Raw genomic sequence first — 17,500 nt, forward strand, 5'->3', positions numbered from 1 at the left:
ACAACGCACAGCGCCCCGGGGCTCGGAATGGGGGCGGAGCCAGAACAGGGAGCGTGACCTGATTGGAGGCGGTCACAGAAAGGGGGCGGGGACAACGGTGTGGGAGCGCGACTGAACTCGGGGGCGGTTAGCGCTGTGAAGCGAGCGGGGGTTAACTACGAGGTGGGCGGGACACGGCGAAGGTAAGGCGTGGTTAACGCAAATATAGGCTGGGGCTGCTGTGTGCGGCGGGGCTGTTCGGACTAGTGTGGGCGGGGCTAACGTAGGTGTGGGCGGAGCTAAAAGGGCCGGGCGGGGGCAGCGCTCGGGGGCGTCTCGGTGGGGCGCGGGCGTCTGAGCTCATCGCTGGGCTTGGCTCTGTGCGCGCCGCCGGGCGGGGGGAGAGCGAGGGGCGGGGAGCTGAGCTTCAGCCTAGTTTCTGCCGAGCTATTCAGGCCAAGGGCTGAGGAGCCGGGCAGAAAATGCGCAGGAGATTTGGGAGGAGCGGCGGAATGAAATTAAACCGTGCGCCCTTTTCCAGTATTTTCCTCAAAATAGCGCATTCCGGCTCTTCGCAGCTCTCTCCGCCGGCGGGAGGTTTTCCTGTTTGTTTTACAGAGTCCAAGGAACCGCTGTGACTCACGGGGTGGGACAGCCGGCGCGGGGTGGAGGTGCCGCCGTAACCAAACAGCTCCCGGCCCTGCCCGGGAACCTCCGCCTGCAATTAATGGCAGAACTGTGCCACAAAGGCCGCCTTCATCAGAGCAGGGCTGGGAGGGGGCAGGGGGGACGCATCGAGCCGCAGCACACAGCTGGGTGGTGGGAGCTGTGCCCTCACTGCCGCCCAAAGGGGCCCTGAGGCTCCCACAGCCACCAGCTCCGCTCCGGCCCTCCTCTGCCAACAGCCCCAAACTCACTCGTGGGCTTTGTCACACCGGGGGGGCGGGGGTTGTGGCAGCCCTCCTTGAAGCAGCGAATCCTTCGGAGTGCAGTGCGAAGCAGCAACTCCCCCTTCTTCCCCCCCCTCCTTTTCCTCCCCCCCAGGGGCCGCGCAGAGCAGCGGTGGTGCTGACGGTTCGCAGCAGCACGACGAGCTGCCCGCTCTGCCGCCGGATTCCTTCTCCAACAAAAGAGTCCACGTGGTGTTACCCGGCAGAGCAGCCCATTGCTGCCATCCAACTGCTCGGCCCTGCCTGCTGCTTAACGTCTTTTCGGTTATTTGACTTTCAGATGACAATTTCCTGCTCTCCAGCGGCCTCCTCCCGAGCCCCTCCTCCTCCCCATTCAAACAGACCTCCGTCTCACAGCGGTTCTGAACGCTCCCAATTGTTTCCCTGTTCTCTAATCGCCGCTTACTTTCTGACAGATTCTGCATTCGTACCCGCAATTTATTTACCCGAGCTTTACAAAATAAACAACCGGGCACACAGCGGCTTCTCCCACCTCTTCCAGCTGCGAGAAACGAGCCAGAAAAAGTGTAATGACGCGTTGGGAGCTGTTTGCACAGAGCCCAGGAGCCGGAACAAAGCGCTGCCGGCCCCCCACCTCCGCACGGAGCAGCAGGTCGCTCCCTCCGTGTTATTTTATGCTGCGTTGAGCCTTATTTCCCTCTGGCCGGGCTGCAGCACAGTGTGCCATTGTTTCACTTCTCAGCACTTTGGCCTTTACGCAGCAGTTTTCCATCCTGAGCTTTCCAAGTGGAGGAGGTGAATGTTGTAGCTGGTGTTGGTGCATAGCGCTGTGTGTCTGAATGTGGGGCAGCACTCAAACCCACACCCTACACCCCCCCACTCCACACACCCCCCACCCCATATCCCCACCCCACACCCCCACCCTGGCTCTGGAGCTGCTCGGGTAAGGGAAGGCAGGGCACTGAGTGAGGCCTGCAAGCACCCGGCTGGCTTTGGCAGAACAATTCCGAGCAGGGGTGGGTGAGGCTGAGCAAGGAACCTGCCCACCTATAAAAGAAGGGCAGAAATCACAGCGCCTGGGTGAAAAACACAACGATCTCATCCAGTGCTCTTCAAGATCCTGGGCTGGGCTGTAGGCAACACACAGAGCCCCACAGAGGCACAGCAGGAGCAGGGCCCTCTCTGCACAGCCACCAGCTCCCTTCAGCCCTGCGTGGGCACAGGGAGAGATGTGGGGCTGCACTCATCCCCCACCACCGGGCTGGACTGCTTTGTCACTCCAGCAGAGCTCATTTTTGTCTCATTATCTCCACGTTGAGCAGTGCTTGCTCCCGAAGCTCCCTGCCCTCCCCATCCACGTGGAAGCGAGCAGCCGTCTGTCTGTCTGTCTGTCTGTGTGTCAGACATTTGGCGGTTTGCTGCAGCACGCAGCCAGCTGTCCTCAGGCAGCTCATTCTTTGTCGGGGCGAACGCCAAATCTCAGCACCAACTGCAGGCGCCCAGCGAGCAGCTGAGGATGCAGCATCACGCAGCGCCGTGCCCAAAACCAACACTGTGAGCTTGATGCCAACAGCTCACAGCATCACTGCATGGCGAGTGGGCTCCACCCCACGATTTCTTGCTCTCTCCTCTTCGGCACAGCCTCACATTTGGTGCTGCTCCACTGTGTGTTTCTAGCAAGCGTTCATCAAGAAGTAATTGCAGCTCAGCGTCACTTAACGATCGCGGTGCTTCCCATGCTTTGCTCTGGTTGTTGGCATATGGGCCTTACCCCGGGGAGCTGGACGGTAATTAACGCGTTCTGCGCTCAGTGTTTGCACTCACAGCACTGGGAGAACAGAAGTGGACAAAGCACGCATTGTCTGCGCTGCGTTGGGTCCCTGCATGGGGTTACAGGAACGCTGCTCTGTGCAGAGCTCCCACCTCGCTCCTTTCAGTGCCACTGAAGCACTGGGGAGGGGGAATGGCTCTGAGCCTCCCCCTGCAGACTGGGGATGGGAGGGGACAAAGGGAGCTGAGAGGGCATGGGGTCCCTTCCAACCCAGCTGTGCTGCAATGCTGTGGTCCATCCATGCTTCCTCCTGGATCTCTGTTCTGGGGCTGCCTGCAGATGGGGACTCTGATGGCTCTGGTGTGCAGAGGGGCAGCCCTGCATCCACCACATGGCACCCATCCAATGACAGCACTGACACCAGGCACTGTGCTTTGGAGGTAAACATCGGAGCAAAGCCGCCCCAAAGCCAGCACCAAATCCTCCTTATCCCCGTGCCCACTCAATACAAAGCCATATACTCCTGTATGATAACCCATCCTCACAGTGGAGAAGGCTGAGAGGGATCTGATCAGGCAGGGCTTGGGAGCATGGGGCCAAGATGAGGGGAACTGAGACCTCCAGCTCTCCTCCACCTGCACACCTGGAAGGAACAGCCCCAGCCCTCCCAGAGCTTCTCTGGGTGAAGGCTGCGATGGTGTCAGCACTGCTGTCCTGGGGTGGCACAGGGAGCTGGGATCGCATTTCCTCCTCTCTGAGCCGCCGTGGAAGGAGCCAGATTTTTCCGAAGGCCTCGAGAAAAGAAAAGGAAATCCATTTGGGGAAAAGAAGCAAAGGTCACACGGAGCTATGAGGACTTAGAAATCATTTTGTTGATGCAATTATTTCTACTGCAGCAACATCTGCAGTGCTGGCAGCTCTCAACACAGCAGCAGGAATTGCCCCACCTCCCTGACACCCCATAGCGGGCACAGAGCTGAGTGTGAACCCAAAGCCACAGGGATGAGGTGAGCAGTGATCCTGCAGGCAGAGAGCTCCAAACTGTGCACAGCTGAGCCTGCTGCCTGCAGCACACGCTCTGCCTGCTTGAGCTGAAATTCTGGTCGTTCTGAGCAACAGGTATTTGGTTTTGCAATTGTAATCATCACCTCTTCAAGCACGGTGGCTTTTCTGTAGCACTGCTGTGAGGTTGTGATAACGACGACCGCTTGGAGCCCCAGATTGAGGTGCTTCCACCTCAGGATCCTCCACGTCCACCCCAGGTGACAGCTGTGGGACCCTGAAATTCAAATGACACCGTGGCTCCTTGTTAGTAAAAGAAATGTGCATTTTGAGATGACAAACCCAAATCGTCCCCACCTGCCCCTCGTCCTTAAGGGTCAGTGCTCACCTGAAGATGGCAGATTTGGGGCTCCCTGGCAGCATGGCAAAGCTTTGCTATGTAGGAAAGGTCCACACCATCTGCCTGCTGTTATCCTGCTAATCCAGCCCTGCTTGTGGTGAACACCTTGCATGGATGGATGCAGTCTGGAGGGAATCACACCATCACACCCAGCAGTGATGGCAGTCACCTCTCTCGTGGGTGGCAGCGATGTGGCCACTTTCCCTGACCCGTAGAGCAGAGCTGAAGCTGAAAGCAGAGCCTGTGAGAACAGCATCCTTTATTCCCAGAGCATAAATAATGGAAGGAGTCATTCACGTGCTTGTAACGGATTAAAAATAAATAAGAAAGAGCTGAGTTGTGTTTTGGTGATGGTGCACTTCATGCAATGTTCTCACCTCATCCCCCTGCGTCGGTGCATGTGAGCTTGCAGAGGTTTTAATAAGCAGTGACAGAGCCACAGTTCTGTCTCATTAAAAAAATATCACAGCAGTGACAAAGGTAATTCTTCCACATCAGTGCTCAGAAGTGGTGGCACTGCCACAGCATTTCCCTCTGCCTGGACACAGAGCCCTTCACATCCAATGCCATTTGTGTCAATACACCATGCCTGTACAGTTCCCACACAGTTAAAAGATGTAGCTGTGGATGTTGTTAAATACCCCATTTCTTTCTTTTTCCCCCTTCTCCCATCTCAGCGGAGGGTAAAACAAAAGAGGAGAACTTTCTCATCTGCTTCACTATGACTGATGCTTTAACAGCTATTTATTTCCTTCTCCCAAAGCTGCACAGGCAAACAATCCCCAGCACAAGTTTAAGGGTGAGCACCGTCCTCCTGCAATGTCATTGCCTGGAAATGGAACCCAAACACAGATTAATGCCTTTCAGATCTCTGTGCATTTTACACAGCAGAAAAGCAGACTCTGCCCTGAATATTAACACAATTCCCTTTGAGAGCAGAACTTCTGTGGCAAAGCATGGGAAGAGCTCCATGCACTCACAGGCAAATCTCCCACAGCCACGCAAATGGACAAAATCAGTCCTACAGTGGGTTCCTATGGACTTTAAGTTATTGAACACACCTGCTATTGTTTCCTGTGTGTTGACACAACAAATACATCATTCTTCACTATGAACCAGAGATATCAAGCTGTCAGTGACTCATTCCATCCTTACGTTCACTCCCATGGACTGACTGTTAGCTGAATTATTACAATCTAATTAAACTTGATTATTTTTTTTCTCTGCTTAGTGATAGCTGTTGCAGCAACATATTCCCCTGTCACTTCAGAAGGGCTGCCTTGACTAGCATGTAAATACACAGTATTAGCAGATCCAGAACAAAAAGGACAGTGAGTCACACCCTGGGGATGCTGTGACGCTGTGTGAGGTGTCCTACATGGTCACCTTGTGAGCTGCAGCACCATGGCTACAGATAAAAGGGTTGAGGTACAGAGCTAAGAGCTTAAACTGAGACTGAGTGGTAAACAGATCACCATCAGTGTGACTTTGGATGATGCGATGTCTATTACAGACAATTAATGAAGAGAGGAAGGAATCCAGTGCCATGAACCAACAGCTCAGCACCGCAGAACTCCAGAGCACAGACAAAGACTGAAGGATATCAGCTCAGAATGATTTTGCACTAAAAGTATCTACACAGCAGCATTGCAAACGGTGAGAAATGGTGCCGTAACTCAGAAGGGAAGGCCTGCTGTCCCTCGACAAGGATTTGGAGGCAATATGGGATCTGGTTGAGTAGGAAGGAATCGAAATATTAAGCTAAATGCCATTCAGAACTGAAACGCTCCTTATAAGCATGTTTAATTGCTGTTTTCAAACTTTAATTATTCCTTGTGGATCGACATTCAGAAGAAAAAAGAAGGGGGGGATTCCTAAGAACAGAACCTCCAAAGGCAAAAGAAGTGCATTCACATAAAACACTGCAGGGGCTGCAGGGTCACAGCACCAAACGTCACCCACATCTTGGGCAGGATGTGTTCCTCCAGGAAGCTCTTCAATTTATTACACACACAACAACAGGTGGCACACAACGCTGCAGTGTTGATGAACTGTGTTTATAAGCACTCCAGCATTCCACGTACGTTTGGGTTAATAAACAAAACATGCTGTGTATGAGGAAATGCAGAAAAAAGCAGCTTTTAAGGCAGCCCTTCCACTGGGCACCTGCAGAACATCAGCTTCACTTAAAGATCCCACACCATGTCAGATAAAAAGACTAATTAGATATCTACACTTAATTGTGCACACCAAGAGGTAGGACTGGTTTCCAAACCAGGCTGCAGCCCTCCTTCCAGAGCAGCTTCAGACTCCAGAACTGATTTGGTTTCTGAACCAGAACTTGAAGTTAAAAGAACGGACAGCAACAGCCTCCCAGCCACCAGGATTCCTTAGATAATTCCTTATCTGTGTATTCATTAACCCTGTACAAAAGAAAGCTGCTCAGCCAAGTGTTCATATAAAAATAGGCGAGGTCTCTTTAAATTTAGAAATTTATTTTGTTTAATCCACAAGCTTTATATAGCTTTAGTTAAAAAAACAAAAACAAAAAAAACAGTGAAAACATGACAATATCCAAAGTTCAGGTTCCTCACACTTCCAAAGAGCACATCTCTGAAAGTGGCTCACACCATTCAGAGGAACCCTAACGAGACAAGATTTATGAATGGGGCAACGACATCTCACAAACAGAATTTATGTAACTGAAGGAATTGTTCTGGGACTGCTGATCATGGAAACTGCCCTTTAAAAAAATAAACAAAACAAAAATACAAATGAAATTCCAGTGTTCCAAATCAACATGTTACATCAATATAAACCCACAGTGTCCTGGTAAACAACATGCTTTCATTTATGTACCACTCTAAATTGCTATTCTTGATTTGCTTTAATGGAGACTGTACAGGCAACTGTAGAAAGCATTAAAATATACGTACTTCCTTGGTAATTCTGCAGTGGTTTTACTTCTGGGCAGGCTTACAAACCACAAAGGTTAGTAGCATAATGTGAGTGGATACAAAAGAAGTCAAATGAGACCCTCACAAATTATTCTAAAAGGCTCTGTTGAATTTCAAAGAAACCAGGGAGCTGATGGTCATGTTGAAAACCTTCAAAACAAACCCCTACTGCTTCTAAGAAGTCTTGCTCTAAAGGAAATTATGTTGACTGTCAATGAAAGAATGTCACTAGTACACTGTGGACACCTTTTGCAATGTAAATCCATGCCCTTTGTACATGGTGAACCTCAACCTAGCAATTATTACAACAAATGTTATATTCTAAAGCTCAAACACATTTAGCAATTTGAAATTGAATTCTGAGTACAAACCAAATAAAATGTACATTATATCAAAGGATTCGGCCTAAGATGGGGGGGACACCTGTGCCTTCCTCATCGACCTCAGCGCCTTCTCTCGCAGGTGCTTTTCTAGATCATCAAGGTTGTCCTCTGGTTCACTTTCTGTCTCCTTGAAACAAAGAGAAAGCATTTCTTCACAAACTGGAAGCTGAGCTGGAGGGCTGCAGCCCAAGTAGTGTAAAGCATCAAGTAAAAATCACGCTGCGCTTCTGAAACAGGATTGCTACCTGCTCTCAAGAGCACTGTGGACATTCAGATCTATTTTCTTACACCAGGCTCTGAAACATTAAATCGTAAGAACCAAACTCGTACCTTTTTGGGTTCTGTCTCTGCTTCCTGCTCTTCCTGTGCTGAGGTGGTATCTGCTGCAGCCACAGCAGCAGCTGCTGCAGCCACTGCAGCCTTTTCCTTCTTATGCTTTTTGTGTTTCTTGTGCTTTTTATCCTTTTTATGCTTCTTATCCTTCTTTTTCTTCTTCTTTTTTCCACCTCCTTCTTGATCCGAATTCTGCAACAAACAATTCAACAGATACGACTCATTCCCAAGAACCCTGAACTCTGCTAAAAGAAACCCACAGCCACACCAAGCAATTCAGATGGGCTGTGCAACTCCTGACACTGAGGGAAACAGAATGCCTACAGAACTGGGAGAGTCCCAGTGCTAATGGAACAACAGCAGCACTCTGAGAAGCAGATGCTGCAGTACATGGCCACACTGTGGCTGAACACAGAACATAACATCAGGCCAACTTGGTATGTGTGTGTCACAGTGATGACACACAGGCCTCTTCACAGAAATGAATACTGAAAGTGAAATCTAACTCCCTAAAACAAAGGGAAATGAGATGTCCCTAGGAAGCAAATTCATAGAACAGGTAAGTAGGCCAAATTATCTTTTTTCCTATTATGAATAGCTGGCAAATGAGACTGCTGAACACAAGTAAGATCACCTCGCTTCGTAGGCCATTAAGGTCTCTACAAGTGAAGCATACTTATTAAATAACACCAGTAACCTGAGGAAATGAGAAAGTGTTTTCTTTCAGAAGTTAAAATGTATATAAAGGCACTTCCCTCAGTCTCAGAGAAGTTAGAGCTTGAAACATGCATTACAAATATTTAATTTTGTAACTATGGGAAGTCTCCCCAAGGTTACTCAGTTCAGCAACCGAGTCTCTACAGAAATAACGCCACATAACCCCGAAGAACAAACCAATACCCTTGCAGGCGATGGGCTCTGAGTTGGACTTTTAGCCTTTTTTGCAGGTGACCAGTTAGCAGAAGGAGAACGAGACCGAGCAGGAGATGGAGGCCCTTGGTGCTTTTTTGGAGCTGGCTCAGGTGATCCCGATGCAGACCGTGACGACGACACCCGTCTGGCAGATCGTGGACTTGGGGTGGAAGCCCTTGGAAACAGAAAAGCTACACTTAGATTCTAGCATTAGAGATATAAGAGATGAAACAAAGGAGAAAAAAATGTCACATGTCAAATGAATGGATGTGTTTGTAACTTGGTTAGGCAGCCACTTTAAAAAAATAGTTACTGTGCTGGCATATGTCACAAAGGGCAAAATGATCTTACATCAGTGTGCACCTGTAATGCAGAAGGATATTGCAATTTGATAGCTTGTTAAGCAGTGAGACTATTGTTGGTCAGGAGTAATTGCTCCCTTTTTTCCTGACATGATTAATTTATAACTTAAAACTCAAAAGAATAGCAACACTACTTCACCATCCAGTAAAGAAAGAGTGCAAACGTTCAGCTACAATTTTTTATCCTGAAGGAGTAAAGCAAGCACACCATGCTTCTGACAATCTGCTCACAAAAGCAGCAACCGCACGAAAGACAACTGCTAACATTAAGTATTTTTGTGTCTTGCACAACCAGGTAGGAAATTATTCATGAATGATAAAAAGTAGCAGTTCCCTTCTGCAGTTAGCTTTAAAATAAGACAAAATTCATTTTGCTTTAAGCAAGACTAGGAACAAAACTTCTAAGTTTTGGTCTGCTTGCTCCCAGTGTTTTACTGTGCTACTAGTAGAACCCTCAGACTCTACAGCCTCTTCAATGCTTCTCCCCATGTTGCACTTCAGATTAAAAGCACCTATTGAAATAAACCTCAGAAAAATCCACTCAGGATTTAGCAGTACTAAAGTGGAAGCTGAGCAGCGCCTCCACCACTTGAATAACCTGAAGATACACGGGAGCCATTGCTCATGTGATCCCCTAACTACTTTCATCGTGTTATTTAAAAATCCAAACACCAACAACAAATAAGAGGGAATTTTTTTTTTACTTTGTCTTCTTCGGTTCTGGTGTTCTTGACACCCTCCTGATAGGTCTGGTGCTTGGAGATGGAGACTGTCTTCTCTGGGGCGATGCTGACGCTCCCCTTCGCAGCGGCGGCGGGCTTGAAGAGGTATGAGAAGCTCTAGGCCTTGGTGAAGGTGAATGCCTTTTGTTTTGTGGTGGAGAACGTGTTTCTCTATTGGACCTACTGGAAGGAGAACCCTTCCGGTGCTTGGAAGATATCGATGGCGAGCGCCTCTTAGCAGCTGGAGAGCTCCTTTGTTTTGGTGGTGGTGAATGGGAAACTCTGCGCTTTGACTGCGGAGAAGGCGACGCTCGTCGTTTGGGTGGAGGAGGAGGAGAAGCTGTTCTTCTCTTTGGAGGTGGAGAAGGAGAATATCGCCTCTGTATCGGAGGGGAGTACCTCCGAGGGGAGGGTGAGCGTCTGCGTGGGGGTGGTGATGGAGATCTACAAAGAAAATACATGTTTAGGTACCATACAGAGATGGGAATTAGTTACAAGTGTTATTCAGGATGCCTAGAAAGGGAAAAAGAGTTACATGAACGTTCCTCTAAACTTAATTAATACTTTACTCAATAGCAAGCTTCTTGGAACAGTTTGATATTCGGTACCTGATACAGCAGTCAAACCACAAGCAGACCATGCAACTACCTCAGAAAATCTCAACAGCAAAACTACATCTCCCTCAGCAAAGAGAGATTTGCAACAGCACAGCACTTCTTTTTACAGGTCACAGCTGTAAAAGCACCTATTGAAATAAACCTCAGAAAAATCCACTCGGGATTTAGCAGTACAAAAGTGGAAGCTGAGCAGCACCTCCACCACTTGAGTAACCTGAAGATACATGGGAGCCATTGCTCACGTGATCCTCTTTTTACAGGTCACAGCTGGAAGTCAACAAACCAGAAGTGACCAAAAGCAGAACACAGTACCTTCGGCGGGGCAAGGAGGGCGAGCGCCGTCGCCTGGGAGGGGGGGTGGGGAAGGAGAACGCCGTCGCCGGGCAGGTGGGGGGGATGGGCTCCTCCTCCTCCTACTGAAGAAATAAAAGGGATTACTCAGAAAAGTTGCAACTGAGCCATGAGTTTATTCTTCTCGTTCCACTATGTAATATCACCTTGCTCGTGTGCTTTTAATTCTATTAGAACTGCTACTGAGGGGATAAAAAGGGAGATCACCTGATGAGCCAGACCAGCTAACACCTCTGTCATCACACAGTGATATGACTGCTAGGTGTACAGCACGCAAGGAGCTCAGGATGTTTTTGTCCTGCTACAGTTGGGCACTTCCAGCAGCAGCCTGAATCATAGAATGGCTTGGGTTGGAAGGGACTTCAAGAATGATGAGTCTCCAACCCCCTGCCACACGCAGGGCCACCAACCTCCACCTTTAACACCAGCCCAGGCTGCCCAGGGCCCCATCCAACCTGGCCTTGAACACCTCCAGGGATGGACGGGGCATCCACAGCCTCTCTGGGCAGCTGTTCCAGCACCTCACCACTCTCTCTGTAAAGAACTTCCCCTGACATCCAACTTCAATCTCCCCTCCCTCAACTTCAAACCATTTCCCCTTGTCCTGCTGTTATCTCCCCTTTCCAAGAGCTGATTCCCCTCCTGTTCGTAGGCTCCCTTTAGGTACCAGAAGGAAGTACTGAAGCTGTAAGTACTGAAGCTGGATTGATGTGAACAGAATGAAACTTCATTCTTGGAAACAGCTCTGATCTATGGATCTGAAATCCAAAGAACTTCTTGAAATGCTAAGAATAATCAGAATTGCTGCTAAATTGCAGCTATCTGGATTCAAGTTACTCAGAAAATGAGTCATTTTCTGTTCTGCAAGATAAGGTTTAATACAGACTTCTGGAGAAACGTGAATAAACTGTGCACTTCTGTGGCATTAGTAAGTGGAAGAAAACTGGTATTCGGTAAGGAAAAAAGGCTCATTCTCAAAAGCAAATCAGATAAAACAAAATGATGAAGTATAAAATGAGTGTGATAAAGAATTAAAGGGCTCATTAAAGAAACGAAAAGTTTACTCCAAACACCCTGGCTGTTGTTCTACAAGGCAATTACTTACAATTTTTAAGGTAAGGCTTTGCTTCAAAGCAACATTCTTTAATGATCTGGGAAAATAGTCTCTAACTGTCAGGGTTGTACTAATTAAATGTGTTTAAGTATTCACATGATAGGCAATAGGCAAATTTAGGTATGCTGCAAGATAGTTTCAAGTCTTTGAATCCTATTTTACATAGCAATGTTTCTTTTGTTCTTGGAATTTTTTTATTGTTGTTTTTTTTCCTCCCCTGTTAGTGAAATGTTCCAATACCCAAACCATTATGAGACAGATTAGTCTGAATTTCCTTCATGTTGGGACTGTGAGTGTGCAAATTCAAATGAAAGAAGTACTTATCCATAACAAAAGAAGAGCCTAAATGATTTTCAATATGTAAATCCTGTTGAAGAGATGAATGTCTAACCAACCTTTTCATCACTGGTGATTGCCACCTCTTTTCCATCTGCATCCTGACAGCAGTGGAAGAAAAACAAAACAAAGACAAAAAATCTAACTGCCCAATATTTGAGGCAGAAATGAACACATTCCAACAAACTCAGATTAAATCTCAACAAGTAAAGAGAATACAATCTTGGAAAGGACCAAGGGTTCATCTAACCAGGCATTCCTCACATGACATGCACTGCTACATGCTTCAAGGATAGATAACAAAAAGCAGTCTCTATTGAAAGTCCAACTTACCTCAGTGATAGCAAAGGTGTCCAGTTTTAAGAGAATTACATCAACATTTTAGTTCACACTAGGGGCTTTGAAGTATTACATCTCAAATCACAAACACTAAAGAGGAAGCTTGCTGTATAACCAGCACTGAGATCCTGGTTTTCTTCTTTAAGTTATTTTGGAGAAAATAAATGATTATCTGCTTGCACAGCTCTGTGCTAAGAGGGCACAATTTAGTTCTTTTGGGTAACTGCTGACAAACAACCACATTAACTCAACAGCTATCAAAGAAAAGAGGTGAGCTGTGCTCATAGTAAGAAGAAGTTACCGAGGGGAAGGCTCCTTCTGTCGTTTTCGTGGGGATGGAGATGGGCTGCGTGAGTGGGAATGGCGGCGGCGCCGACCAACCTCCCCATTCTTCACATTGGATCTCTTGGGTCTTTCCTCTTCAGATGAAGATGAGGAGCCAGAATCTATGAATGGAGAAGAATTACCCTCTGGAAAACAATTCTTCTGACAGTTGCGGAGATACTGATATGGTTATAATGCTGTTTAAATGACTAATCCTCCACTCCCACTAAACAAGCCTCTGTTTAGAAGCAGTTAACAATAAATGTTAATTTGTAGTTGGTAAACCCATCAGAGCTGGGTAACAACACCTGCAGAAACTAACTCTACATCTAAAAATTAACTAGTCAGGTCATTTTAAAAATGATCTGGTTTTATGCATAGAAACACTATGTGCACAGAAACCTACATTAAGTCAGGAGTCCAAGATACTAGGAAATAACCTGCTGCAATAAGAGACTAAGGAAGTCACGGGAAACATTTGTGCACGATAGAAAGAGTTTAAAAGTGCAGCTTTCAAAGATGCTTAACAGGAGACGTGCCATAACCTCTAAGAATTAAGCCTTATTTAATGAAAGTAGCATGAACAATAATTAAAGTTATTCCACTATGAGTGGGTAAATATGCAGTTAAGTTTGCAATAGCACTGCACACAGCAAAATCATTTTAAAAATCAACATTCGAACTGAACGATAACTAACTCCTGCAGTAGCATTAATCCAGGTTTAGGAAATGCAGGTTATCCATACCAGATGAAGACTGTTGATTTTGCCTTCTGTACTGACGTCTCTGTTGCACAGAATCTGCTGCAGCCATTTTACCTCCCTTATCTTCTTCTGAAAAGATACAGATATAGATAGAATATTGAAACTGAAAATGAATTTTGCCTTATTCAGGCAGAAGTAATGCCAGTTGATAGCCTATCAAGCATGCTTTGTTTTTTCTAGGAAAACTCAGGTGGAAGATTTGAGGCAGTGTCAATGACCATTTTATGCTGCTGAAAACTTTATTTCAATGCCAGCTTACCAACAGCACTCAGCACTTTACTAATACCTTCCACTGCTACACGTCTTAGACCAAAAACCCCAACTGCGATGTTGACAAGTGAGAACCATACCTGACTCAGACAGTTCAGCCTTCCTTGGTTTTGGTGCTGGTGAAGGAGATTCTCTTTTTTCAGTACTCTTATGCTTGGGTGCTAAGGGAAAACCAAACAAGTTGCTTCAATTGGTTTATTTTTTAAATCCATGCATGCTTTTCTGCTCAAACAAGCAGCAGATGTCATCTTTGAGAAGACAGAAACACAAAGACAAAGCTGCTGAAAGAAACTCATTTCTTACCTGATGCCCTGCCAGGTGAAACAGAGCCACGGCTTTTCCTTGCACGATTTGACTGCTGAGGTGTTGGAGATCTGCGTGGTTTGGGAGGTGGACTTGCTGGTGGGGATGGTCTGTGCCTTCGCCTCGGGGGGCTGGCAGAAGGAGACAGCCTACGTGTTTTACGAGGGGGGCTGGACACAGTTCTTTTAGGTGGTTTCTTTGGTGGAGATCGGGAACGTGAAGAGGAGGAGGAAGAGCTACTGCCAGATAAAGACGCTGATGACCGTCTCCTCCTGTAAATCAGACGTAATGTCAGACACCGACCTGGCCTAGGAAGATGTTTGAGCACGAACACAGAATTGAATTTGTTTGCAAGCACATGTACAGAGCCACATACAGCAGCACTTCCAAAACATGGCGAACAGCCTCCAGCACTTGGTTTGTAGAAGAGATTAAGAACCAATCTTTCCATTATTTTTAGACTACAGTGAGTAAAAAAAAATAAATAAAAAATGGTTAGTGTTACCTTTACTTGCTTTCTGTCAAACTACAGGCTACAACTAAGCTTTTCTCCTGGGAGTAATTAGTTTTCTTTGGGCTCTCTGACTTCTGGATGGTTAAGAAGATTCTCCATGTTAGCACACGTGATTTAATCACCTTTCAAACAAATCTATTTCACAGTTTAGTGTGCAAGTATGCTCAGAGGTTTCTAGACCAGGAGGCAAAAATTTCAGACAATAATTCTGAACCTGTTTGTTCATCCTTAAGTTTTAGTTTTTCATCTTTACTTTGTAATTTTAAAAAGATAGGGCCTCTAGAATTCTGCGGCAAAATTTGTGGCAAGTTCTGTTGCAACTTTGTACCTGCAGAATCCACCTTTGGCTGCAGAATTCCTGAGAACCTGGAAAAAAGAAACCCTACCTTGAGTGAGACAAACACTTGCTGAAAGGGAGCTCTTGTACATCTTGCAAGATACATGCTTGATACTTTCCACAGTTTTTTGCAATAACTGTGCAAAATGAACATCTTTATAAAGTCAAAAAAAGTACTTATCACTTGTTTAAAAAAAAAAAAAGGAAGAACTGCTCCTTCTTAAAAAAGGAAGAATAGTTGTACACAGGAAGCATCGCTTCAGTTCCCTTTCTATGAAGAGGACAGTATTCTATTCCTACGAAAACAAATCCCTGTTTTGACATTGCCTTGAGTACATAATTCTCCACAATGCAACTCAGAGCCTTCCTATCAAAATAGTTGCTCTTGGATCAAAAAATATAACCTTAAGGTTACAACGAGGAGTTCTTATTTTTAATCAGAAGAAAATGAAGAAATACATTTCAAGTCAAAGTTTAATTTTTAAGTTAACTTTATGTAACGGAACGGTGAGTCATAATTAAAAAAATCCCAAGAAATATAATCCAGGGCTTGTTCTAACATTTCCCTCCAAGGAGGGATAAAAACAGCCAAACGATGCCTCATCTGCCTAAGGGGGGAACTATCCAGAGCCATTTGAAGGCCTACATTTGCCACTTTTTGAAATGGTGGACAGCTTCTAGCTGTCCCCAAAATACTTACAAAACATGACATGGCAGTTTCTACATCATTCAAATCATACATTACTGGCAGCGCTGAGAAAGATAAGCAAGACAGTTCTGATAAACCTCATTCACCTAAACTAACCAAAAAAAAAAAAAAGAAAGGAAATCTTACCGCCTCACTGGTGATCTGCTTCTTCTGTGCCTGGGTGGGGGAGGCATTCGCCTTGGAGGAGTCCTCCTCCTCGGGGACGGCCGTCGTCTCGGGCTTGGTCGCCTTCTAGGGGAGTAAGACCTGTCACAATCAGAAATCCCAATGAAAAGCAACCATCTAGTTTTCAGACTTGAGGAAGACTTTTCCTCTGGGAATTGAGTGAGATGTTGCTTTTCTCCAACTGCCTAAATTAAAGTAGTGTTTAAATTATGTCACCAAGTGCTGCATTCAGCCACAATCGGTGGTTTCAAGTTTACAGACACCTTCTAAGAGTGAAGAGGGGAAAAAAATAAGGAGGAAGGGGAGGAATTTGCAAAATCTTCAATATCAGACCTAAAAGGTGGCTACATAATTCTCACTGTCACCATTAGTCTCTGCAACCTCTTTCTCATGAACTAATATGAGGACAACAGCTCCCCAGGATGTTTATTCACTCATACATCATTCTCATCTGGCCCAAAACATCCACAGCTTAACATCACCAAAAATACAACTACTTAAACTGAAAGCATGGAGTTAAACGGCAACTCCAGAAGAAAAACCATTCAGTTCTCAGCCTCTGACATTGAAGGAAATAGAAGCCCTACCTTGATCGTGATCTGTGACGCCTTCTTGGTCGAGAATGAGATGGAGAACGTGACCGAGACCTTGACCTTGATTTAGAGCGAGTTGGGGATCTCTGACGAGTCTTCTCTTTCTCCTTCTCTCTCTCCTTCTTTGAATTACGTTCTGGTGAAATTTCTTTTGTCTCTGGTACAGGAGGTTCAGATTTTGGAGCTTTTGGGATATCACTATTAAAAAGAAAAATTGATTTACAAGCCCATACAAACTGTAGCCATGGAGTGACATTTTAGAAGCTGACACCATATTCCCAAAGAACAAAGAACATTCCCTTGCCCATCTTCTTACATGTTAAAGATCCTACTCAACAATCATGAAAAGAATTAGAACATGGTACAATGATTCAGAAGGCAAGTAAAAATAACACCAAGGCTGTGCATTAGCTTGCTGGAAAACAAGATGACATTGTCAGAAGCAGAAAGGACACCCAGAGTAATGAAACAACAGTGGCAGCTCAGGATTCTGCCCTTAGAATTCTATACAGGAAAAAAAGAAATCCTACTGAAAATTTTTAGACAAATACTCATCATCTTAGGGGAACAGGGAGTAGACATTGCCTGTATTTATGCTTGGAAGAATAACCTTTAACATGCGTTAAGATCACTTCCATTCATTAGGAAGCAATATACCATTCTCTACAGAGCTATCACACCCACCTGTTTGAAGTTGCCTCTTGAACAACAGTCTCCTTTGGTTTCACAGAGGGTTCTGGCTCAGGAGTTGCCTCCTTCTTTTCTGGTGCAGGTGTAGCACTGCGGCTCTTGGTTCTGTGATGAGGGGAGCGGGAATGGCTGCGCTTCCGCTCCCGCCTGACGGGCGATGATCTCCTCCTGGGGGAAGGAGACCTCGACTTGCGTCTGGGAGAAAGAAGCAGTACGTAGTGAGACCACAGATGTAAAAATAAAACCAGTCATTTTCAGCACCTAAAAGCTCTTCTAAATCGAGTTGATTCTCAGTACTCATCTACAACACACCTAGGAGGACTCAGAATTTTTCCTAGCAAT

The 17,500-nt window shown here is 46.1% G+C and overlaps 1 protein-coding gene and 1 long non-coding RNA gene across 2 annotated transcripts in view; one reads left to right on the plus strand and one right to left on the minus strand.

The window, feature by feature from the left end:
* The first annotated feature begins 6 nt into the window (after nucleotides 1-6).
* On the plus strand, nucleotides 7-1,408 carry LOC109370969. The gene is made up of 2 exons (XR_002121570.2): nucleotides 7-182; nucleotides 1,024-1,408. It is a non-coding gene; the product is annotated as an uncharacterized LOC109370969 (long non-coding RNA).
* A 5,129-nt stretch (nucleotides 1,409-6,537) lies between these two features.
* Nucleotides 6,538-17,500, minus strand: part of SRRM1 (serine and arginine repetitive matrix 1) — a 14,443-nt gene continuing 3,480 nt past the window's right edge. The window contains 14 exon segments of the mRNA XM_019622841.2: nucleotides 6,538-7,530; nucleotides 7,734-7,928; nucleotides 8,637-8,823; nucleotides 9,715-10,176; nucleotides 10,662-10,707; nucleotides 10,710-10,765; nucleotides 12,210-12,251; nucleotides 12,791-12,935; nucleotides 13,560-13,646; nucleotides 13,928-14,008; nucleotides 14,151-14,422; nucleotides 15,837-15,956; nucleotides 16,463-16,666; nucleotides 17,153-17,353. Of these exon segments, the coding sequence (XP_019478386.1) occupies nucleotides 7,426-7,530; nucleotides 7,734-7,928; nucleotides 8,637-8,823; nucleotides 9,715-10,176; nucleotides 10,662-10,707; nucleotides 10,710-10,765; nucleotides 12,210-12,251; nucleotides 12,791-12,935; nucleotides 13,560-13,646; nucleotides 13,928-14,008; nucleotides 14,151-14,422; nucleotides 15,837-15,956; nucleotides 16,463-16,666; nucleotides 17,153-17,353 (2,203 nt within the window). The 3' untranslated portion in view covers nucleotides 6,538-7,425.

This window comes from Meleagris gallopavo, chromosome 25 (genome assembly GCF_000146605.3).
Source record: "Meleagris gallopavo isolate NT-WF06-2002-E0010 breed Aviagen turkey brand Nicholas breeding stock chromosome 25, Turkey_5.1, whole genome shotgun sequence".
Taxonomy (NCBI): Eukaryota; Metazoa; Chordata; class Aves; order Galliformes; family Phasianidae; genus Meleagris; species Meleagris gallopavo.